We start from the raw sequence: 25,783 nt of genomic DNA on the forward strand, positions 1-25,783 counted from the left end.
ATATTCAGTTTTCTTGTTTAAAATCTTCTCACAATCTGTTACCTCCGAGGATGGGGACAGGCTGCTTGCGCGAGTGAAACCGACCACCTGTCTCCTTGATCCTTGTCCATCCGGGCTCATAAAAGTGATGGGCTCTGCGGGGTGGTGAATGTTTCCCTCTGTGAGGGAGCCTACCTGCCTGCAGACTGTCTCGCCAGAGTGATGCATGCTCTAGTTATCTACAGTTTGGACTACTACAATGCGTTCTACATGGGGCTACCTTTGAAGGTGACCTGGAAACTAAAACTACTCCAGAATGCGGCAGCTAGACTGGTGACTGGGAGCGGCTGCCGAGACCATATAACACTGGTCCTGAAAGACCTACATTGGCTCCCAGTATGTTTCCAAGCACAATTCAAAGTGTTGGTGCTGACCTTTAAAGCCCTAAAAGGCCTCGGCCGAGTATACCTGAAGGAGCGTCTCCACCCCCATCATTTAGCCTGGACACTGAGGTCCAGCTCTGAGGGCCTTCTGGCGGTTCCCTCACTGTGAGAAGTGAGGTTACAGGGAACAAGGCAGGTAGTGGTGCCTGCCCTGTGGAACGCCCTCCCAACAGATGTCAAGGAAATAAACAACCACCTGACTTTCAGAAGGCATCTGAAGTTTAGGGAATTTTTTAATGGTTGATGTTTTATCGTGTTTGATGTTTTTAGAGTGGCTGGGGAAACCCAGCCAGATGGGCAAGGTATAAATAATAACATTATTATTACACTGAAAATATATTAAAACTGAATTGCTTTCCACTCAGGCCAGATTGCTACTTTTTAAAGCAAGATTTCATATGAAAAGGCACAGAAGGAAAATAATAGGAGACAGACTATATCTAATAATAAGAAAATGACAAATTGCTCAGTTATAAAACATTCCCAAGCATGTTTCTGAGATAGCTAAAAGGTTCAAACATCTTCATCTCAGACTAAGTATATCAATACCAGATGCTTCTAACAGGGGCTGAATAGTAAATATGAAGAAAATATTTTTTAATGGAGAGTAAATTGGAACTCATCGGAAATTCTTTATTCTAAATACTCCTATCTGAGGTGGCCCAAGACATCCTGGTGCCAAAGGCAGAAAAGCCAAATGATGTCCCACTATGGTGATAAAAATATAATAATGAACTTAGTATGTGACAATCTGTTGCCCTTTCAAAACTACTCCACAATCTGTCACTTGAGGCAGTCTACCTCACCCTCCTGTCTTTTACTTAACAGTATCCACACAAAAACTGTCCAACAATTTTCCCATGGTGGATGGGGAAACACCAACTCAATTTTGATTCAAACCATTTCTTTGCAATTTATATATAGCTAATTAATTTTTCTAAAACCACAACACAGCACATTCTACGCACAAAGAAAATAATGTGATTCTTAGGTTGAGCTCAAGGCCAAAGGAAATAAGAATATTCTCTGATGAGTCTAGGCAACCATCAAGCTACACTTATTAATGTGTGGAGAGGCAGGATTTAAATCTAAATAATAAATACACAAATATAAAGGAGGAATGTAATGTGTTGTGGATGGTACCTATTGTGTGTGTTTGGATTTATTGGTTTTCATTTCCCCTAGCTGAGGGACAAACATTTTTTACTCTAGAGGATGTAAGCAGAACCAGCTAAAACACAAAAGATTCCTCCCTATGTTTTACTTGCCAGGTTCAAACAATTGCTACTGCCAGGACATCTTATTCAAAGTGGTCTGTGGTGTCATATTGCCCAATTAGGTGTTTTACTGCCTGATTTTTGGGTCATTTCCTTCCACTAGTAAGAAGTTTTGCACTAACATTTAAAACAGATTTGAAAAGAACGGCAGTTTCTGCTCTGTAGCATGGCATACAAAAAAAATCAAAAGTTCAGATTAATGAGGTTAATGTACTGAGAGCCCGTAAAGGTAAAAGGACCCCTGACCATTAGGTCCAGTCGTGACCGACTCTGGGGTTGCGGCGCTCATCTCACTTTATTGGCCGAGGGAGCAGGCGTACAGCTTCCGGGTCATGTGGCCAGCATGACTAAGCCGCTTCTGGCGAACCAGAGCAGCGTATGGAAACGCTGTTTACCTTCCCGCTGGAGCGGTACCTATTTATCTACTTGCACTTTAACGTGCTTTTGAACTGCTAGGTGGGCAGGAGCTGGGACTGAACAACAGGAGCTCACCCCGTTGTGGGGATTCGAACCGCCGACCTTCTGATCGGCAAGTCCTAGGCTCTGTGGTTTAACCCACAGCGCCACCCACATCCCTCTGAGAGCCCCCTACCCACGTGTTAAACGAAAGTGGCAGTAACTTAAAAACTGTATTTGAGGCAAAAGCAACAATTCTGGGGTCTACACACTAGAGATCTAGATCTACAATTGAATTTTTTCCAGCCGATATTCATTGCACAACTCTTACAACTGAGCTGAAAAAGACAGACCACTTTTTAATGCTTTGCGGGGAAGCACACTTGGGGATTGGGGGTGGGGAGTTCGTAGCTTCTCTCAAAGACTATAAGGGTTGATATCTACAACTTTTCATCTGTTGTGTGGTTGTCACTACAAACTGCTTCGCCATGGCACAGGTTCTCCTGTGTGCAATGGCAATGAATGGCTGCTCTGAGCCTCTTGGCAACCTAGATCACTTCTAGCACTTCCCAACCCATCAGGTCCACTTATACTGGTATGACAAGTCCTTAAACTCAATGCTACCTATGTAGTATGAAGCATGGCTCTGGAGGAACAGCTTTGTGAGATTACTAGGACTTCTTCTTGCTTCCGGTGTTCCTCTTCAGGGGCTTCTCTGCAGGCCTAACAAGTTCTACTTTTCTTTTTGATGTGCCGCTGAACTCAAGACAAGTGTGAATGTGGACCAGCTGATCCACCATTTAGTTTGGCTCTAATCCATGTGGATTGCTACACTCCTCTATTTGTTGTGTACGTAGCAGTAATATGGAGAAGTGGCAATCCCATGCAGGATTAAAGCAACTAACTGGCACGGCTGCAGCAGCCACTAGTTTGCATGAAGCAAGAGGAAAGATATGCTAATATTTTTGGTTTCTGTTGTATCACAAGTCTTTTTTTTTAAAAGTTAACCTGTTTAAAATGGTTCCCCACCTGTCCACTGACTCAAAGCATAGCTGTCAACTTACAGATTTGAAAATAAGGGACCAGCAGCCTCGAAAATAAGGGATCAGTGTAGGGATATCGCGGAGTGGACAGTGGGGTCCGGAAGGAGACACTTTCCACCAGCAGGCAATCACAGCCTGCCTGCACGCGTGACCCTGGGGTGCAGGAAACGCCCTCCAGACAAGTCATGGCTGTCTGGAACATCGTTCCCTATGTCTGAACTTTTGTGGTCTCAGCAGTCAGTGGTGTCCTGTCTGTAACCTTTTGTCCCTGAGACCTTTTGTCTCCTTCGTCATACACTGTGCAAGGGGAAAATGACGCTGTGGAAACAGGCGCCAAAATAGCTTTGTACCACCCCACGATCTCGGGACGTAAGATGTGTAAAGGTCACAGCCCAAAATGTATCTGCCTAGCTTGCATATTTGTCTCAATAAAAGGAGGCTCCACAGGAATGGTGGTAGCTCGCTTCAGCCCACCTGTGCGCAGCTCACATCATGATCAACACCTGTCTTGGGCCTTCACTTCAGATCAGCAGCCAAAATAAGGGATTTTAGTCAACCGGCTGAAATACGAAGTTAAAAGGGACCAGATAATTTGGGAGAGCAGCACCGGTTTTTAGCCCTTCGTTTCCAGAGGTTGCTGCTCAAGACACCAGCTGATGAAACACTGCAATTAAATAACTACAAGCAGCAACCACTTTTCGCGCAAAACGAAGTCCAAGCTACAAAGATGCTGGTGCAGTTCTGTATCTTTTCTCTCGTGCTCCATCTGCAGCTCTCAGTTCCATCAGGCGGGGCAGGAGGAAGGGGGGGGGAATTGTACCCAAAGTAAACCCGCAGATCAGACCATCTATGCTAGTCTACCACCACAAATCTATGGGAGAAGCGCTTATGGTCCTTCCTCCGCTTTCCCCCTCTATGGTTAGCCCTTGGAACACCTGCCCGCGCCTCCGCCTCCTCTTCCTCTCTCAGAACTGCTTTCTCTATGGTTGCCCTCGCTCTCCTCTCAAGGCTCCTCAGCAATTGATAGGCTGCGCCAGGCTGCCCATCTCATCCGGGTCCTTTGGCGGTGCAGCCGCAGTACGGCCTAGCAGCAGCGGCGGTGGCGGGCAGGCCCCAGGCAGAGAAGCTCAGTTCAGCGGCTGCGAGGGGGATGGTGGCAGAAGAGCCCTAGGCTCCCGTCAGTCCCGGTGGGGAGGGGCTCCGGGGCCGAGGCTGGTGAGAGGAGGCCGGAGCGGGGCGGGCAGCCAAGCAACACAGTTGGAGCCTCCCTCCTCCCTGGCTGGCAGGGAGGGTTGCAGGGAGGGGAGCTGCTTCCTCTGAAACCCGGGAAATTTAAGGGACATCATCAATAAGGGACAGCAGCGGGACATGGCACTGGGATAAGGGAGTTTCCCACCAAATAAGGGATGGTTGACAGCTATGACTCAAAGCAGAAAAACAAACGTTACCTCTGTTTCTGGAGTGGGAGATGGTGTGATCGAACTAAGGGAGCCTTTTCTTGAGCCTTGAAGTTCTGTTGGTATGGATATGGGACGTTCCCATTGGGTTGTTCCTGTCGGTATGTGCCAATAATAGACGCCCGCTATGTCACTGATCTTTTTCCAGCCTGGAGGCAAGTCAGGATCTGTCTGAAATGAGTGATCACTCCATATATCTGCAGGGAACAAAAAAACCCAAAACACTGTTAACATGTGAAACAAGTTCAAAAAACCCCAAAATCAAGTGTTGCAGAAACACTACAGTTCTGTCATCGGTGAAGCAAGGTTAAAGAAAAAGGTATCTGTAAGACACAATTTTGCTTCTGAAGACAACAAGACAGCAGTCACTGGCATGGGGCGCCCAAACAATTATCCCTGAGCATATGTGGCCCAGGACAAAAACATGGTTGTCCACGCTTGATGTAGACAATGCTGGGATAGACCAATGATCTAACTTGGCCTACGGCAGCTTCCTGATTGCGATTCTGCCACGTGACTTGCAATGCTTCTTATTACGTTGTACATAGCTTTCAGATGTGCTTCATAATCCTAAGCCAACAATGAAGATCTGCCGAGAATGAAAGGTTTTAATTATTCTATACACACACTGTCTGTTTTAAAAGGTGAAATGGGAAAATTGTTTCTGGAAACAAGCCAGTTTCCAAGCCCCTCGATTGTTTGCCGCGAAACATTCCTCCCCTTAATGCAGTATAGTACTGCAGACGCAGTACCTTTTGCAGGAAAAGGCCTTTGGTGGTATTAGCTGGAATTCAAATCATGGTATGTACACAAAGGCAAAAATGTACAATGCTGCTCACAATGAGCGACTTCTTCTAAACCAACCAACCAACAAAAGATGAAAGGAAAATTACATGTAATTATTCATGACTACAGCATAGTATGCCGTAAAAGTTAGAGAACCAAATATGAATGTCTTTGAAGTTCAGAAGCCTCCAGCAGTGTTTTGACTTGGAAACAAAAAAGCAAAACAGATTTCAGTAAGATCTTCAATAAGGACAATATAACTAAACAAGCAAAAGAATACACACTGCAAGATGATTACAGAAACCCCTGCAACTAAGACAAGAGAATATTTTAAGTGAGGAACCTCACCAAATTAAAAAGAAATTTATTAAATAGAATTTTAAGGCTTGTGTCCAATTCCCTGAATACTTTTCTTTTAAATACAACAAGGCTATCTTGTACTATAAACATTATATGTCTGCTTATTAAACTGTGTAGCACTTCATTCTGCTCTAGTTGCTTCTGAGACTAATTACAAATATATTGGGTGATATCCAGCCTTAATCATACTCAATGGACAAGTCAATTAATTTCAATGGATCTACTCTGAGTAGGACTTAATTGGATATCAACTATAACTATTATTATACATAGAGAAAAAATGTTTATAGGAATCACACTGAGAAATAATATCTTTCGATTAATTCAGGCAGCTATAGATTGCTGTATATCAAAAGACAACATAATCTGCAAGCCTTCTGAATGAAATGGACAGAAATTAGGATAAACATTTCATGGACCCATTATTTCCATAAGTCACAGAAATCCTCAATTGCTAAACTTCGGAGCACTGAAGTGTTGTATTATCCAGGGTTTCCTTGAAAATGTTATTCTTTAATGAGAAAGAATTTTGCCTCACTTCCTAGAAAGACTATGTAAAGCACCCCAGAATTCATATACTGTCAGTTTTGCTCCAAATAGCAGCTTGCAAGTGAACAAAGATGTTTATGGGAAGCCCAGGGAAGTCATAAACAATAAGAATTCACTATCTTGTTGGCCACGAACATCAGATTTACACAAGTCAGAATGAGCCTGATGATTCTGCCTTCAGGCTAGTTCCTCCCTTTTCTCTGAAAACCAAGTCTGGTTTACTTAGGTCTTCAGGACAGAGCCAGCATCCGACTGGTTTCACGGCCTGGTTGCCTGGAGGTGATTATTATTTACCATAGGCTACCAGGTGAGTGGCTTTCTACAAGTGTACCCTATGAAAGTCTCCATCTTAATTAATATTGAGATGTGGGACCAACGACCCAATTATTAGCACTGAGAGTTTGTTCTTATTTTTTTCATAACAACACACTTGGTAATAGCAAAACAGTATTACGGTTATTAACAAAATGTATTTATTTAGGCTGCAATCCCATAGCCCCTGGGAGGACAGCTGAGGAGCCAGATCTCTATTCCAAAGGTGCAGCAGATCCACCCTGGGATGCCTTTTTGTCATACAGTCGTACCTTGGAAATCGAACAGCTTAGTTCCCAAACAATTTGGCTCCCGAACGTCACAAACCCGGAAGTGAATGTTCCGGTTTTCAAACTGTTATGGAAGCCGAACGTCCGACTGGGCTTCTGATTGGCTGCAGGAACTTCCTGCAGCCAATCAGAAGCAGTGCTTTGATTTTCGAAAGTTTTGGAAGTTCAACAGACTTCCGGAACGGATTCCGTTTGACTTCCAAGGTACGACTGTACTTACAGCACTCACCCTTCCATCAGCTGTGCCCCAATGGTGCAAGTGAAGGAGCATGCCAGAGGAAGATGAATGAAGATCTTGGACATGTGGGATCCAAATTCTCCTCCTCTCAATCCACCCACCCCAGATCAGCAAGAAAACTATGTAAGTCCTGGAGCTGCTATAACACATTTCCCTCTCACAGGACCCAACAGGAGGGGTGAAACTGTCTGGTTAGAAGCCCTCTCCCAACATCCTGGCCTGGCCGGCACAAACCTGCAGTGTTTTGCACATGGCGATTCCTCCACCTTCCACCTTCCCTCCCCACCCACCTTTTGGGATTGCTGTTGGGAATGCTGAAAAGGTAACCCCAAGCATTAAACAGCTACTTGTTTTATGACCCTTTCCCGTGAATTCTAGCCAGACATGCATGTTGATGTCTGAAATTTTGAATGAACAACTTGAAAAGGAAGTTTGCGATAGAAAGACAAACTCTGCTTACCTTCCCTGGGGACCTATATCCTTCCAGATCAGAGTGGTCCAACTTTTCATGCCAAGTGGGCCACAAGAGTACTCGCGGGCCACAGACTGCATTATTGAACAAAGGGGTGAGCGAGGCCAAAATCTGATGCCTCCCACCCTCACTCTGCCTTCCCAAAGCCAGTTAAGTGAGGAGCCAGGCTTTGGGAAGGGGGCACAAGGCTCTGGCAGGGTCTGGGAGGCCTCCCATCTCCTTCCCAAAGCTGGGAAAGCACTAAATAGGTTTTGGGAAGGAGGAGGGAGGACTCTGCCAGAGCCCTCATGCCTCCTTCCCAAAACCCAGCGCCTCGCTTATGTGGGGTTTTGTGTACGTGGTCAAATGTTGCCAAGGGCTGCAAAAAATGCTTTGAGGGCCACATGCAGTCCTTGGATGACAAGCTGGAGCCCAGATATTGCTGGACTTCAGCTTCCATCATCCTTGACCATTGATGGTGCTTCCCAAGGCTGCCTGGAGATGGAATCCAACATAATCTTGAGGGCCACAGGCTCTCCAACCCAGCCTTAAATCATCATCATGAAAGATGATAGAATGTGGTCCAAGCGTCATGTTTGCCCTATGGTTCTAAATACTGTTTCTGTTGCAATATTTTTCTTGTTTCAACATAACAGTGTTTAGAACCACAGGGCATACACTTGGTTAGAGGGTTAGGGATGAGTTTGGAAAAAAATGTAAGGTGCAGTAAAATCTGAGTAAAATAATATATTGCTGTTTTATAACTCTCTCCTCCAGCTGTCACAGTCTACCACAGAGCTGATTTATTGCTACAATAAACTCCATTCCATATGATATGCTCCAATTCAGATGCTGAATTTGGCAAGGTGATGAAAGCAAATTTGGGAATTCAATTTGTGTTTCAAGTTGTGATGGTTTTACTGCACTGTACTAAAATATTACTACAACTTCCTAAAACAAGATGGAAATCAACTGCTACTACAACTTGACAGTGCCATAAACAATACATCGGATTTGGTGGTCATTAGTGTTTGGAATAATAGTACAATTTTAACAGTTTTTCTTTTACTGCTTTTTCTCCAAAGGAAAAAGATAGCAAATCAAAAAGTACCATAACATGAATCATTGCTTGGCCTCAATTCAATTAGACAGAGATAAAAATTGCAGGAGGCTGCAGTATCTCCGTATGGCATGACTGACCTGAAAGTGCAGTAAAATGGAGCCAATTTTCTCTTCCATTATTTTGCAACTTCATGAAGATATCTTTTCTAGTATGGCAGGCACCCCAAGGCTGTTTTACAAGGTCAACAGTCACAAAACAGAAATAGTCTCATAGATGCAACAACAAAAACGGGTTTAGGTATCCCTGTTTTTTCTTAGCGAATTGACATGACTGTTCCTTTTATAACATTTATCAGTATTGTACAGTGGTACCTCGGGTTACATACGCTTCAGGTTACAGACGCTTCAGGTTACAGACACAGCTAACCCAGAAATAGTACCTCGGGTTAAGAACTTTGCTTCAGGATGAGAACAGAAATTGTGCAGCGGCGGCGGGAGGCCCCATTAGCTAAAGTGGTGCTTCAGGTTAAGAACAGTTTCAGGTTAAGAACAGACCTCCGGAATGAATTAAGTACTTGACCCGAGGTACCACTGTACTGTATATTCTTCCATGGTTCAAGGCTGCAGAGAATCACGTGGCTTATATAAAATATTATTACAGCAGGAATACAAGAAAGGAAAGGATAATGTAATACTGAGTGCAAAGGAATATAACTATGCATACTATAGTGTCTAAAATTAGAAAGCATACAATTAAACCCTGGTTTAAGGAGGTTTCTCCTCACCAAGATATCCTACAAATTACATTTATAAAAAGCATGGAAGTTTCAATAGCTCATTCCTACAAAAGAGAGGCAAAACTCAGTCAATTGTTCTAGAGTGAGAAGCTCTATTTTCTATATCAGTGTTTCCCAACTGGGGGACATATGCCCCCCCCCGAATATTCTAAGACGGCCACAGGTGATACAGAACAGTGTTTCCAACCTTTTTCCAACTGTGGCCCCCTTTTGACCTTGTTTCCTTCCTATGACCCCCCAATTATGTGCATTTAACACATAATAAAGTTCTGGACATAAATAAAACTCAGTAGCTCTAGGGAGACATAACAGGCCAAAAGGAAGCACGCAGATTTAAACACAAAGGAAGCACGCAGATTTAAAATATAAAAAGAATATTCTTGATGTGTTGTTTCAATCTTGATGTGTTGTCCTTCGAAAACTCGTGGCAAGAAACCCGAGTGCCGCCCTAAAATTAAAATGTGATGAAAAGCAACATTCGACAGGACAAATAACTGCATCGCAAGCCGGACAAGCATGTCTAATTTTGGCAGCATTACTCAACAAGAAACTGAGATATAAACAGCCAAAAGCTGGCCATTTGGAACAGTCCTCCTTCACAGCGTGCAACTGGTTGTCAAGACAACAGGATCCTCTTCCTAGCAAAATAAACCTTCAAGAAGTCCAACGATGGTTCAAAAAAGGAAAAGAAAAATCTAGTTCCAACAGTTAAGAGCCAGCTCAGTGAAACCTGCAGGAGTTTAGTCATCAAACTGAATTGAAGACACCTTAATTAAAGTTTTTCATGTAAAGTTAGAGAAGCTACTTTATAAGATGATGTGTCTGCATATGTTGTTTTAGAGTGCTGTCTTTCACATAACAACATTGTCACCTTATTATAAATAGGAAGCTAAATCTGAGAGCCTGAGTTCACATCGGGGCTTTCAGCATTTTTATGGCCTCCAAAATATATCATGATGTTTCCCATCCACACTAGTGGGTGGAGATCGATGGGAGATATTTGCACTGTCTGTTGTCCCTTCCCTTCAATTAGTGTTTCCCAATCCACAATAATTCTGGAAAACAATATCTGCCATGTGCACGCACACAAGCACAGTATATGTTTAGCTGTGTGCATGCACCTTTAATTCCTATTTTACTTTATACATACAAGTTTCACAATATACCAACTTGGTGTAAAAGAGAGGTCAATTCTTCATTTTGTTTTTCAAAGTATGACGCTGCAAGCCACCTCACTGACTACAAAAATAGTTATAATATTAATTAGAATAAATATAATCGTTATCAGTGTGCTGCCTTTTCATGACACTTCAAATCAGATGTCTGAGATGTCATCCTCCACAAACAGGATGGGGGGAGCCTTCCCCCCACGATACACTAAGCATAGAAGGTGAGAAGGTGTGAAGAGAGGTCACATGAAGCTGTAAATCTGAATCTGGGCTTTATCATGTCAATGCGCACAACAACAACAACAACAACAACAACAACTCCGCATGGAAAATCCAATGGCAGGGAGAAGCATTCTAGCACACCTTTTTCCCTGACACACTAGTTTTCTCTGTGCATGACACTGAGGGAGGGAAGGTGTTCCATTCTGTGAGCCCCTAGCTGGGGTCTACAGTGGTACAGTCCAGACACAGGTTTACCATCTTATTTTATGCATGTGAGAACTCGGTCTAAGTTTAGCCTCTGCGCTATAACAAATATACATATACAGTGGTACCTCGGGTTAAGTACTTAATTCGTTCTGGAGGTCTGTTCTTAACCTGAAGCACCACTTCAGCTAATGGGGCCTCCTGCTGCCGCCGCGCCACCAGAGCACGATTTCTGTTCTCATCCTGAAGCAAAGTTCTTAACCTGAGGTACTATTTCTGGGTTAGTGGAGTCTGTAACCTGAAGCGTATGTAACCCGAAGTACCACTGTATTTAGTTGTACAGTGGTACCTCGGGTTACAGATGCTTCAGGTTACGCGTTTTCGGGTTGCGCACTGTGCCGAACCCGGAAGTACCGGAACTGGTTACTTCTGGGTTTCGGTGCTTTGCGCATGCGCAGAAGCGCTGAATAGCAACCCACGCATGCACAGACGTGGCACTGCGGGTTGCGAATGTGCCTCCCGCAGAGATCAGGTTCACAACCCGAGGTTTCCACTGTATGTAATTTAATGAGCATTTGAGCACAGTTTAATTAGCAACCTTATTCATTAATCTCTGGAGTGAAAAAAATCCCCATAATGCTACTTTGTAGAACTCACAGTTGTCTGTTTTTGCTGTAGTAACATTAGAAACTATAGCAATATTTGTTTTTTCAACTATACTTGGTAGAGATTATTGTGTGAATTTTGCTGTGTCTTGACTCGAGTTTTATTTATGTCCTGAACTTTATTATGTGTTAAATTCTGTACTTTGTATGTTTCTATGGATTACATTAATAAAAATGGGGGAAATCAGAGATGACTTCACAGATCATTCAGGAACCTGCAACATGAGGATTTCCTTTTTCCAACTATTATTTTCAAACTTGTATTTTGTATGCTGTCCACCAGGTGGCATCGAGCACTACACTTTTTAAAAAGGCTACTGCGGTTCATGTCAAACTCTTTCAAAAATCTTCCTTTGCCAGCTGCAACAAGTTTTGCTCCACAGATAACACTATTTATATACAGCCGTACCTTGGAAGTCGAACAGAATCCGTTCCGGAAGTCCATTCGACTTCCTAAACCTTCGAAAACCAAAGCGCAGCTTCTGATTGGCTGCAAGAAGCTCCTGCAGCCAATTGGAAGCTCCAGAAGCCCCATTGGACGTTTGGCTTCCAAAAATAGTTCGCAAACCGGAACAGTCACTTCCGGGTTTGCAGAGTCCGGGAGCCAAAACATTCAGGAACTAAGCTGTTCCAAAAACAGCTAAAACCAATGACTTTTAGAATGATAATTGATTCAGCAACAGTAGCAAAAGTGCTCCTTCATTGGACAATATTGTATTTATGTGCTCAAAAAGTCTTACTTTTTCACACACAGAAATGTATTAGTCAAACCTGTATCATTCTGAGTCAATATAGATCAAGGGAAGGGAACCTCTTCCAGTCCGAGGGCCATATTCTATCATACGTTACCTTTCGAGGGCCGCATGAAAGTGATGGACAGGGCCAGAGCAACAGATGCAGTTCTTACCTTTTTATACAGTGGGTGACATTCTAGCCATGCAAAAGCCATAGATTTACACACACACACGTGCGTGCGCGCACACACACACACCCCAACCCAGGCATGCAACAGACATTTTCACAGTTCAAGGACACATGCAGAAGGAAAAGCACTTGAGGTTGCGTTGAGCAGGGGAGGTCAGAGGTGTCCTGGGGAGAGTCCCAAGTGCCAGACAGAGAGGTTCCCCTGGTACTGTGGTACCTCGGGTTAATAACTTAATTTGTTCTGGAGGTCCGTTCTTAACCTGAAACTGTTCTTAACCTGAGGTACCACTTTAGATAATGGGGCCTCCCACTGGCACTGCGCCGCCGGAGCACAATTTCTGTTCTCAACCTGAAGCAAAGTTATTAATCCGAGGTAATATTTCTGGGTTGGCGGAGTCTGTAACCAGAAGCGTCTGTAACCTGAAGCGTATGTAACCCCAGGTACCATTGTATAAGCAATACTGAACTGGAGCTGTGACAACTTCCTGTGTTCCTACAAGTGATGGATCAAACCCATGTTTTCTTTACAAAAATTAAGGGTATAAGGAACTTATTTGCGAGACCTTTTGCACAGGGCTTTGCAAATTCTGAAAAAAATCTCCTCTGGGATTTATCAGAGGAAAAAGCATACTACTGTTTCCTACTCAGAGGTAGAAAGGAACTGGCCTTGGGAAGAGAAAGGCTCTGCTTTAGAGCTTGGGAGTATCCCCACCTTTGTCCCCCAGGATGCTTTGCTGGGTGAATGGTCATCCCAACATAGGTAGGTAAAGGTAAAGAACCTCTGGAAGGTTAAGTCCAGTCAAAGGCGACTATGGGGTGTGGCACTCATCTCCGCTTTCAGGTTGAGGGAGCCAGCCTTTGCCCACAGACAGCATTTCCAGGTCATGTGGCCAGCATGGCTAAACCACTTCTGGTGCACAGAACACCGTGGTGAGGGCCAGAGCTCACAGAAATGCTGTTTACCTTCCCGCCGTTGCGGTACCTATTTATCTACTCGAGCTGGTATGCTTTCAAACTGCTATGTCCACACAGCGATACTTGAGCATCTGGCCATGTGAGGTTTTTATCATGCTTGCACAAAAAACAGGACTTTAAAGTATTTAAATTAAAAAGGTAGCTTTATTAATAAATATCAAGAAATAAAACCAATGATGCAACTGAGAAACGAACCCACAAAATAAATTGTAGGTGGTATTCAACTAAGTTTTACTCAGAGGAGATTCAATGAGATTAAAGAACACGACTAACTTAGGTTCACTACTTTCAAGAGGTTAAGCTTTGTTGAATACCACCCCTTGTGGTATTTAGTCCAAACTCTTGAGTGTGGTCTTCCCATTTGTGGAAGTTTTAATCAGCTGCACTTATGATTTTAGAAAATTACTAGGCTAAAAATCAGCATCCCCATACTGTATTAACATCTGGATCAGAACCTTAATGGAAAACAATTCACCAGGCTGCATGAGTTCTGACCCACATCTTAATGGGGAAATGCCCCTGTTTTCCAAAATGATGATCCCCTACATAGGCTTTTTCTTTGGAACCCCTTAGGCTGCAATCCTAACCCCATTTACCTGGGAGTAAATTCAACCAGACTTCCTTTGGAGTAGACATGGTTAGGCTTGCACCATTAGTCAATTAAGCCTAGAAGCTTGGAGCTTGTTGTCCTTTGCAGATTTGGGATCAGCCAGTTGGGGGAACTGGCCTTGAAGCATGTCTTTATAGGTGTTGGATTCATTAATAAAAGGCAAATTGGGGAGGAAAGGAAAAACTACTTACCAAGACAAGTTGTTTCTTACAACTACCACTTAACTAGGCACTGTGCTGGGTGACGGAGCCCTGTGGCAGTTCACTTGCTTTTTCCTGGAAGCTAACTAATTCAGCTGGACGCAGATGGCGCTGTGGGTTAAACCACAGAGCCTAGGACTTGCCAATAAGAAGGTCGGCGGTTCGAATCCCCGTGACGGGGTGAGCTCCCGTTGCTCGGTCCCTGCTCCTGCCAACCTAGCAGTTCAAAAGCACGTCAAAGTGCAAGTAGATAAATAGGTACCGCTCTGGCGGGAAGTTAAATGGCGTTTCCGTGCGCTGCTCTGGTTCGCCAGAAGCGGCTTAGTTATGCTGGCCACATGACCCGGAAGCTGTACGCCGGCTACCTCGGCCAATAAAGCAAGATGAGCGCCGCAACCCCAGAGTCAGCCACGACTGGACCTAATGTTCAGGGGTCCCTTTTGTTGTTGTTTAGTCGTTTAGTCGTGTCCGACTCTTCGTGACCCCATGGACCAGAGCACGCCAGGCACTCCTGTCTTCCACTGCCTCCCGCAGTTTGGTCAGACTCATGTTTGTAGCTTCGAGAACACTGTCCAACCATCTCGTCCTCTGTCGTCCCCTTCTCCTTGTGCCCTCCATCTTTCCCAACATCAGGGTCTTTTCCAGGAAGTCTACTCTTCTCATGAGGTGGCCAAAGGGGTCCCTTTACCTTTACCTTTTTAACTAATTCAGCTAACTAATTCTCATGGGCTGCAAGAAGATCAAACCTATCCATTCTTAAGGAAATCAGCCCTGAGTGCTCACTGGAAGGACAGATCCTGAAGCTGAGGCTCCAGTACTTTGGCCACCTCATGAGAAGAGAAGACTCCCTGGAAAAGACCCTGATGTTGGGAAAGATGGAGGGCAATTTTGAGGCTAGTTTTAATTTATAGAAACAAATGCATCAAAATCTAAAAGGGAGGCTCTGAATTTGCTGTTCAAGGTAGGATGCAATTAATTATTTGAAAACTGTTCTAAAAACAATTTTAGCCACCATGGTGCTTGCAGGCTAGATATCTACCAGGCAATCTAACCTAGGTATGTGCTTCAGGAAATCGTAGGGAACATCAGCTCCCAGCCAGCCAAGCAAATATTATGCAGCCATCAAATGGCAATTCGCCATGCTCCAAATGAAGCCTGGCTTTGTAACCAAATAAGTAATGGGGAAGGAAGGAAAGGTAATGGGGAAGCAGTATATCATCATAAAACCAAATATGAAGAAGCAAAAGTTTTATAAAGTGAAAGTGCACAACAGAGCAATTGCTGCATTGTTGATAAAACTGTAGATTTTTGCAAACAGGTTTTTGGTTGTTTTTTAACTTATCTGATCCATCCCGCTAATTAAAGCCTGCTGTTGCTGGGCAAACAAAAGTGGTGCCAAGATGTAATCTGGCTGATGGATGAATAAAAAACCGGACTGCTCGGACAGTCCATTTACAGTAATGTGCAGAGACATTAGAGAAGTCGCCCTCCTGTCGCTTCTCTCCTATGATTCACTCAAAATTCAACATCAAGCTTAGTTACCACTGATAAAGCATTTGAATATTCCCATTTTAAAAAGAATTTATTATTTTTGGTTGGTGTTTTGCTGCCTCGGCAGAGTCCTGCTCTACGTTACAAAGTCTGCTGACAAACTGAAAATTTAGAAATTCCAAACCTGCACTCCCTCCATCTTGGTGACAAAACTGCCTGTTCTGAACCACTGAATATCTGAGTGCTTTATTAACTGGCATGCATGCATAATCAGCCAACTCATTTGCCAAAACTGCAGGTCCTGACCCAATAATGCCTCTCTGTCCCACCTGCCCATAAACAAGGTACGATATCTTACCTGACACTTTATATCACAATTTCACAACAAATATTGTATTCCGAGAACAGATGCACAAGCAGTAGACTGCCTTTGTGATACTTACATTTCAGTATTTATAATGTCATCAGTGGTGTGCAATACTTACGGAATTATCTACTTAATGTAAAATGGTCACAGTGACACATTGCTCAAATGAACCCATTCGGTCCATGATCGGTTGACATTCCTGCATTTTAGAGGGCTGGACTAGATGACCCTTGTGATCCCTTCCAACTCTACAATACTATTATTCTAACCAATAATTCCACCATCTCAGATTGGGGCTTTATTAGGATTGTGAGCCCTCGTTATGCACAAAAGGGAAGGGTTCCCATTGTGCCTGACCATTGGGCCAGGCTGGGGCTAATGATAGTTGCAATCCAAAACATCTGTAAGGTACCAGGTTTGGGAAAGCTGCAGTAGATGATTATCCTTTCCTATTCATTGGCTGGCTGTATAAACCTTACAACTACTGTGGCTAATATTGTAATGTAAAAACATCTTTGGATATTGTCATTAAAAATCTATGTATTCTAGCAGCAAAATCTTGGTTCTTTTTAAAAAGAAGCCTCCCATTTCTCTCCACCACCCCCACAAAAAAAGTTGATTGCTTTGGAATTCAATTAAGCAAGACAATGCTCTTCATCAATTGTCTGTAGAATGACAATACATGAGACAGCCCGAAGCTTTAAGTTGCAGGCACCAGATTCCTATGCTAATGCACAATGAATGCAATTATACCAACTGGTCAACCCTGAATAAGGAGATATTCTCAAATTGATAGTAAATAATGTTGTATTGTACCTTCCACATTTTAACAGTATATTGTTGACTTTTTTTCTGAATATCACACAAACCATGTGAGCCAGGTGAGCTCACTAAGCTTTGCAAAATATATTTTAAAAATATTTATATTCTAGCTGAATAAAAATATGTAACTAATTTATAAATCAGTTAATTCACTGAATTAACAATGACTTCTAACTTTGATTTATTTAACTGTCCTGGTGATTAACCCACAATAGTGACCCCTCTAAAAATGAGCTGGAAAATGATTCCCCATTAACTGCCAGAAACCAATTAGACACTGCCAAACAAATGAGTATTAGTTCAAAACCAACCTTCCATTATAGAAAAAAGTTGCTTTACCCTGAAGTTGAAGAACATGATTAGAGAAGACCAAGACTGTGTTTAAAGCAAAGTAGACACAGGGAAGAGATTAGGGGCATGTCAAGGAAAAGCAGGAGATGAGGAGTCCAAGGGAATCTGGAATCCAGAACCAGTGTGAAAATGTTCAAGCTCTGCAGATCACAGCTTTCTAACTTAATCACTCGATTCGCCAGCGCTAACACAGAGGTGCTAACAGCAGAACACAAAGTTCATACTGTGATGATTACTCCAGTCTTAGTGGATAAGCTCTCTCTGCAATTGGTACAGACAACATGCAAACAGGACTTAAAAGTACCCCCACGTTCCCCAATGACAACAGCTGCTAAACATCTGTATACAGAAATAGGCAGCTTGCATAGACAAGCTGGAAAAAAATAACATATATGATTTCTCGCTACTCACATTTGCTCGCTCCTCCTCCTCTGCAGTTCAGCCTTAGCTGATCTGCCACCAGCATCCTTTAAGTTTGTTCTGCACATGTTCTAACAGCTTCATGTTCGCTCGCGCTCGCCCTCTTTGCAAAGCCTCCAGATCTGTCTGCCAGCTGAATGGGGCTGGGCTGGGGGACCTACCGCTACGTAGGCGACATTTATTTAATTAGTCTAACAAGGAATGAAGTTTGGGGTGGGTGAAAGGAAGGCCACCTGGCAGCCTGTAGATTTCAGAGTGGAAATGCCACATGTTGCCCATATAAATGACTACCTTCCCCAAGACGGCAGAAACCAAGACAGCTGTAAAGGAATTATAGCGGTGGGTGCATGCAATACTGAACCGATTGCCAGATTGCCAGACGCTCAAGTATTTCTTGACTGATTTTGCTCAAAGTGACAAGCTTTCAAGACCCTACAGCCTACAGGCATCAATCACATCGCGATTTAATCAGCTCATCTGCGCACGGATGCCAGAACCCTCCTTCCACCTCCAAAAATTCATTAAAATGTCTTGTTCCTGGCTGCTTTTACAAACATGAAAGCCACACACACAAAAAGGAAGAGTTCAGTAAAATTTATTGCAAAGATCCACTCCTTGAAGGCAAAAAAGAAATTCTTCTTGAAGCTCCTAACCTTCAACTCCCCGAAGGTGCATTGCAGCAATGGTAGAAATTGATTTAGTGAGAGGCTTCTATTAGGGAGAGTGCTGCTCTCATCAGGAAGTCCCTCCCCCCTGCTGTAATCAATAATTTAAGCAAAGCCAAGAATCGTGTCAGCCAAAATGACCAGGGAAATGGCTTTTTTTTTTTAAAAAAAAAAAAGATATCTCTGTGGAATAGTAGTAAAATCCAATTAAAAACTGAATGGGAAATTTCTGCTGTTGTTTTTTTGAAATAACTCTGGGTATCTTTGCTTGTATACTGAAATGAGGCATATTTTTTTCTGTTTCCCCAAATTAATGGAATGATAAAAATGTTGTTACACAGAATATCTTAAATCTATAGGCTGAGCATTTTGCCCACTATCCCCATCGTTGCCCCAATTTTTCTCAAAACAACACTACATTTCAAGGCTGAAATCCCGTTAAGGGTTTCAGAAATGTCAGTCTCACTGAAATACGTATGTTCAGTAACACTGATTGACGCTCTAGTCTATACTGCCTCCAGGACGTTCATGTCCAACTGATTTTAGTACAGAATTCTAGACCTTCTAAAACTAATTAGATGGAGTCCTGAGATGGAGTCATGGGATGGATTCCACTACTGTAATGTGGAAACTTTTACAAGGCTCCAAAAGCCCTGACCCAGCCCATATCACTGTCCTTTAATACTCAGGCCCCCTTGCTATGGGCTGACACCCCTCTGTCACATCAACATCTCTATGATATTAAAACAGCTAAGACAATGGCCGCAAGAGGGGCATTACACTCCTGACTGCAAAGTCCTAAGACTTTACCCTGGCCTTTTGACACTTAAAATGCATGTATTTAGGGAGCCACCTTATTCCTGTGATTTTAATTTAGGATTTTAATGTTCTGTTTTGAAAGATTGTTCACCCTGGGGTGAACAGTTAACAATAAAGCAATTTATTAATATTAATATTATTAATATAATCCATCAGACTAGATTAGCCAATAGCTTCAAGCAAGACCAAACTTTAGGATAACCAGTCTCAAATAACCAACACAATTAAGTCTAAATAACACACGAAGGAGTTAATACCATAGAGTGAACTGTCCTGTTAGGCTTAGCTAAGTCTACTTCCCCTCAGGGTCTAAACCACTGAGCCTCTTGGGCTTGCCCATCGGAAGGTTGGAGGTTTGAATCTGTGAAACGGGGTGAACTCACGTTGTTTGTCCCAGCTTCAAAAGCACACCAGGATCATTTCATACCAAGTGATCCAATTTTCTTAATATTTTGTACACTTGCTAAATAGTCAAAACTAAGTTTAAATCTAAAATTTTAATTACCGTATTTTTCGCACCATAGGACGCACTTTTTCCCTCCTAAAAAGCAAGGGAAAATGTGTGTGCGTCCTATGGAGCGAATGCAGGCTTTCGCTGAAGCCTGGAAAGTGAGAGGGGTCGGTGCGCACCGACCCCTCTCGCTCTCCAGGCTTCAGGAAGCTATCCGCTAGCCGTGGGAGACCCAGCTCTCCCACGGCTAGCGGAGCGCTGCATTAATCCCGAAGCTTGGGGCGTGCGGAGCTCAGCGCGCCCCAAGCTTCTGGGTGCCAGCAAGGTCTCCGCTAGCCGTCTAGACCTTGCCGGCACCCAGAAGCTTGGGGCGCGCTGAGCTCCGCAGCCCCAAGCTTCGGGATTAGCGCTCCGCTAGCCGTGTCTAGGCTGCGGATAGCAGCCTGCTTCCCGGAGCGTCGGGCGCCCTGAAAGCAGAGCGCCCGGCGCTTCGGGAACACATCCGCAGCCTAGGCAACCCTGCGGGAGATCCCGCAGGGATGTCTAGGCTGCGGATAGCAGCCTGCTTCCCGGAGCGTCGGGCGCCCTGAAAGCAGAGCGCCCGGCGCTTCGGGAACACATCCGCAGCCTAGGCAACCCTGCGGGAGATCCCGCAGGGATGTCTAGGCTGCGGATAGCAGCCTGCTTCCCGGAGCGTCGGGCGCCCTGAAAGCAGAGCGCCCGGCGCTTCGGGAACACATCCGCAGGGTGGGGAGCCCTGCAGGAGTTCCCCGCAAGGCTCCCCACGCTGCGGATAGCAGCCTGCCGCCCGGCGGGCGGGGCGCCCTGAATCAGAGCGCCCCTCGCGCCGGGCATACATCCGCAGCGTGGGGAGCCCTGCAGGAGTTCCCCGCAAGGCTCCCCAAGCTGCGGATAGCAGCCTGCCGCCCGGTGGGCGGGGCGCCCTGAATCAGAGCGCCCCTCGCGCCGGGCAGACATCCGCAGGGTGGGGAGCCCTGCAGGAGTTCCCCGCAAGGCTCCCCAAGCTGCGGATAGCAGCCTGCCGCCCGGCGGGCGGGGCGCCCTGAATCAGAGCGCCCCGCGCGCCAGGCAGACATCAGCCAGCCCCACAAGCTCGGGGGACAGCGGGGAGGCGCAGCGCCACTATCCCGCTGTTCCTCGACCTGGTTCGGTTTCCCTGACCTGCTTTTGGTGGGGAAATAAAGGGAATTTTTTTTTTCCTTTATTCCCCCCCCAAAAAACTAGGTGCGCCCTATGGTCCGGTGCGTCCAATCGTGCGAAAAATACGGTATTTATCTCATTCTGTTTGTGAGTTATGAGGGTCTGAAAAAAAAATTAAATAACAATTTTAGCTGTACTGTACTACACAAAAACCTTAATAGCTCAGGCCAGAACTGAGATATGTCAAAACTAAAAACACCAATCCCTTCAGAACTGCATGGGCTTTAATGTGATATGCCACATGATGGACTTACTTTAAATTTTAAATTTAAGTTACAAAATCAAATTTTTAAAAAAATTAATATGATTTTGATTTTTCAAAAAAATGTGTTGCTTATTTAATATTTCTAAGAGCTACCTGCTAAATTTCATATTGGGATCTCAATGGGATCATATAAAAAATATTTTGTACATACATGTCTGCTTTATTGGGTTCTATTTAGGATAAATGGGTCTTCTTGGAGTAAAATGTAACAGAATGAAAAAGACTTAACTATAATATCAGTTACTTCAGACATTTCTTTAGAAAGTTATTCAATTAAAAGGTGTCTGAGAAGCTAGTCAGGCTTTTCTTTTAAAAATGTGTTCCAAAGCGGAGTGATAGCTTGCATGATAGAATTAACGCTTTGAAAGAATTCTTGTTAGTACTTCATTTCATGAACATTACATCAAAATACATATCAAACAAAATTATTACACTGCTGGAACTGTTAACCTGGTGCCAAGATAACATCCCTTCTATCCAGTTCTTATTTCCAACAAATGAGGAATACAGAAAAAGAAGAAAGTTATTCCTAAAATGACACTTTGAAAGAATGAAAGTTATCAAGGGAACACAAGGATTTCATTGCCTTGTTCCATCTACATTCAGTCCAACAGAAATTGTGACCAAGGTGTACAAAATATTAAGAAAACTGGATGATATGCAAGTACAGTGGTACCTTGGTTTGCAACAGTTTTGGATTACAACCGTTTTGGATTACAACCCCCCCTTTTTTGGATTACAACCCATTTTTTGGGGAGGCCCCATTGGCGAAAGTGCGCCTTGGGTTACAACCTGTTTTGGTTTACAACCGGACCTCTAGAACAGATTATGGTTGTAAACCAAGGTACCACTGTAGATAAATAGGTACTGTGCTGTGGCAGGAAGGTGAACGGCGTTCCCGTGCACTCTGGTTTCCATCACGGTGCTCGGTTGCTCCAGAAGTGGTTTAGTCATGCTGGTCTCATGACCCGGAAAGCTGTCTGCAGACAAACCCCGGCTCCCTCAGCCTGAAGCGAGATGAGCGCTGCAACTCCATAGTTGCCTTTGACTGGACTAAACTATCCAGGGGTCCTTTGCCTTTACCTTACTTCCCCTCACCTTGGGAGGAACTAGATCATCAAGCCTTTGTACTTCCCAGGCTACCTGAGAAGCTCAGCATGTGACAAGGTTTGAGCTAGTTGCTCCAGCTCAAACTGCATGGCTCTCACCAGTCGCTCAAGTTCCTATACCAATCATTTAGGAACTTTCACCACCAAGCTCAGTTCTACCGCCCGTGAAACCTTTTCTGAAGCATATGAATCTGACCTTTCAACAGTTTGTAAGTAAGCCATTTTTAACTTACTAAAGGTGTGGTCTTCTCCTACGCTGGGGAAGAAGGAAATTTTGGAAAGCCACATTTTAAGGGGACATTTTGGAACTCACTTAGAAGGGCCTCTTTTAAAGGTCTAACAGCTTATATTTCCATGCTTTACTTTGCTGCAATTTTGACACAGTACTTGCCCCCAGTTTGGATTTTAGCATCCAGGAATTCTCATCAGGTCAAAAGTCAAGGAAGAGACTAGTAAAGTGAAAAGGGTGAGGAAGGGACCTCAGGATATTCTAGGGAACATTGAAAGGTGCTCAGGTAATGCTTTGACATATGCCACCTCAGATAAACTATTCTGCACTATCACCTGACTTTTAAGATGTGACTGTTGCATCATTTTTTTGTTCTTTTTCCTTTGCTTTCTACCTACCACCTGGGGCCTTTTAATCTGTTGACCTCATATTTATTAGTTATACTACAGCTTGGGACCAATTCCTGTTTATGACCACATTTGCCATTATTTGTTTTTTGCTGTTCATTAATCTTTTCACCCAGGCTTTTGGCAGGGGGATTGAGTAAATTATCTGCAGGCTACTGCTGAAGAGCTGCTGTAATCTTATCCACACGATGCATTTAAACCACTCCTGTGCCACTCTAACAGTCATGGAGAATCCTGGGAACTGTAGCTTTTAAGGATGCTCAGCTACCATTCCCAGCCCCCTTAACAAACTACAGTTCCCAGAAACCTCTGAGATTGTTGAAGTGGCATAATAGTGCTTTATAAATATATGGTGTGTGCATGTGACCATTCTATTGGCATTTGCTGTATGCTAGAGGATAGCAGTTATTTACATTTTATTGTATAAAATGTGTGCTAAGACGTAACCAGTTCTGCAATCAACGGAACTGATGAAGGGCAGGATATAAGCTGAACAACTAAATTAAACAAATAAACACAATAAACACAACCACCAGACAATACAGATGTCTGCATCACAGCACTTGTTCCAAGGATGCTTTGTTCTCAGCATCAATAGGGGCAAACCTGTCAAGCAATCAATTTATCATCTGATAATGCCTCTGTCAACGGTTCAGTTTCCTACAATGCCTTCTGCAAGGACACAGGTGCAAGGAGAACAGAACACACAGGGGCCTCATGCTTCTTGTCCCCACACTTCATTATTTCATCTGAAATATATATTTTGTGACATATTTCAGTTGGAGTTCATGGGTGGGGTGGGGTGGAAATCTATTTGGGGTAAGTCAGAGGGTTGCAAAGACAAGGCAATCCCAATCAGCACTCTATCTCACTAGGAATGACACTTGTAATTGCAGTTTCCCTCACATGTGAGTCAATTTTGGGGCTACTTACCTGATAGCTTTATCTTTCACGTGCCTAACATTGCTATTCAGGAAAGGAAATAAGGCTATGGGTTTGCCCCAGCATTGGGCATCCTCTTTGCATATAGCCATTGGAATTACATCGCTTGCGCATTAATGCAACATTATGCAGAAGCACAGTTTTAAACACACTGAAGCACTCTAAATTTGCTAGATAGTCTAGCAGCTGCTGGATTCCATTCCACTGGGAGGAATGGCAGCCCCTTCCCTTCTTTTTACAGATTTAAGTATCCACTTAGGAGCATATATCAAGTAGACAATTTTGGCAGGAATTCTATGCTGCTTTAAAAAAAATGCTGAAGCATAGATTTATCAGGCCAAATTCACTCATATTTCAATGTCTTGTTTCATAGCTTTGGGGAAACCTGAAAACCATGTTTTTAAAAGTGTGGTCTGAATTACGATTGCCTTCGCTTTCTTCTCTTTTTCCTTAGCAACAGATACTTGGGCTGGGGCCAGAGCCCAGCACCTCTGGGATATAGAGGCGCAGCAGAGGATTTAAGAGAAGGGATGCAAAAGGTTTGGAAGAGTAAGTGGAGAGGGAAGAAAGGGAGAAGCAGGGCATGAGTAGCAGCAGTGGGTGATTTGGGCAAGACCTGATAAATAACCAGGTTAATAGCAGGCAGCAACACTAAGATATGGGGTATGGAGAGGAGACAAAAAGATGGAACAAGGAGAAAACAACCCAAGAAGGGAAGGCTTTCGCTAGATCGCCCTCTGAGCTTGGAGTCAATCCTGCGGCTGCTTATACCTCATCTATGCAGAATAAACGCCAAGGGCCGAATCAGTGAGATGGGCAACGTTTGAAACATAACTACACAGGAGCATTATCATACACCAAGCTGTTGAGACCCTGTTTCCCCAAATGCAGCTGTTGTCATTTGAATCACACCAACATAACTCAATGGAGGGAAATGGCAGCATGTTGGCATAGCCAAAATGGCCACCATCATGTTGGAGAGGCTTTTCACACCAACAGCTTGCTGTGTGGACGTGCCATCACATGGGTTACAAACAAACCATAAAACTGAAAGTATCACTTGTCCCTGCGATACCTATTTGTGTGTTTCCATCACTACAAACACACAAAGTTTGACAAATAAAAGCTGTGGGCGGGGGGACGGGGACCCGTCCACTTTCTATTGTCTATAATTCACTATCTTCACATGATATAGACAGGAAAGCTAACAGTGTGACTTTAAAATGTATAAATAGACTAGCGGATTCTAAACAATCCCCATACTCCGATCAACGGCAGAAGCCCTTTATGCCATATCCCATTCTGTCCTAGAGGATCCCACAATCCTCAGGAGATAGAAGTCTGCATAGGAGGACTTTAGAAATATCAGATACCCCGTCTTGTGGAAGTGTTTCCATTAGCAGAAAGCCAGAATTGGATGCAATCCTATGTATTACTGCAGCACCGCTTTGCCTATTGAACATTATTGATTGTCATTTCCGTAACAGTTCAAAGCTCCACCCTAAAAATACTTATCAGGAAGCAAAGTCCCACCGAACTCAAAACCACATTCTGAAAATAAATGTGATTAGGATTGAGCTGCCGCAATTTACATTTAAATGCAAAGCAGAAAGTACCAGGGAAAAAAGATCCGAGTTTTAAAACAACAATTTCATGTAGCAACTGGGCAGAATCAGTAACGCTGTCATTTGATCGTTATTAACAGGCTAGCTGAACTTTCTTTAGTTTTATCACAGCCGTTTATATGACCAAAAGAATTAAACTTTTCTTAAGCTGAGTTATTGCATCGCTAAAGGGTAGAAAGTCCCGCTATAA

General features: G+C 43.7%; 1 protein-coding gene across 10 annotated transcripts in view; it reads right to left on the reverse strand.

Annotated features, from left to right (window-relative positions):
- Positions 1-25,783, reverse strand: part of APBB2 (amyloid beta precursor protein binding family B member 2) — a 170,763-nt gene that overhangs the window by 64,277 nt on the left and 80,703 nt on the right. For 9 of the 10 annotated variants that reach the window (XM_053403230.1, XM_053403229.1, XM_053403225.1 and 6 more), the window contains one exon: positions 4,587-4,792. In XM_053403230.1, the coding sequence (XP_053259205.1) occupies positions 4,587-4,792 (206 nt within the window). Of the gene's footprint in view, positions 1-4,586; positions 4,793-17,851; positions 17,972-25,783 lie in introns of those variants that run through there. The other variant, XM_053403231.1, reaches the window with a different exon arrangement.

The sequence above is a fragment of the Podarcis raffonei genome, chromosome 9 (assembly GCF_027172205.1).
Source record: "Podarcis raffonei isolate rPodRaf1 chromosome 9, rPodRaf1.pri, whole genome shotgun sequence".
Lineage (NCBI taxonomy): Eukaryota > Metazoa > Chordata > Lepidosauria > Squamata > Lacertidae > Podarcis > Podarcis raffonei.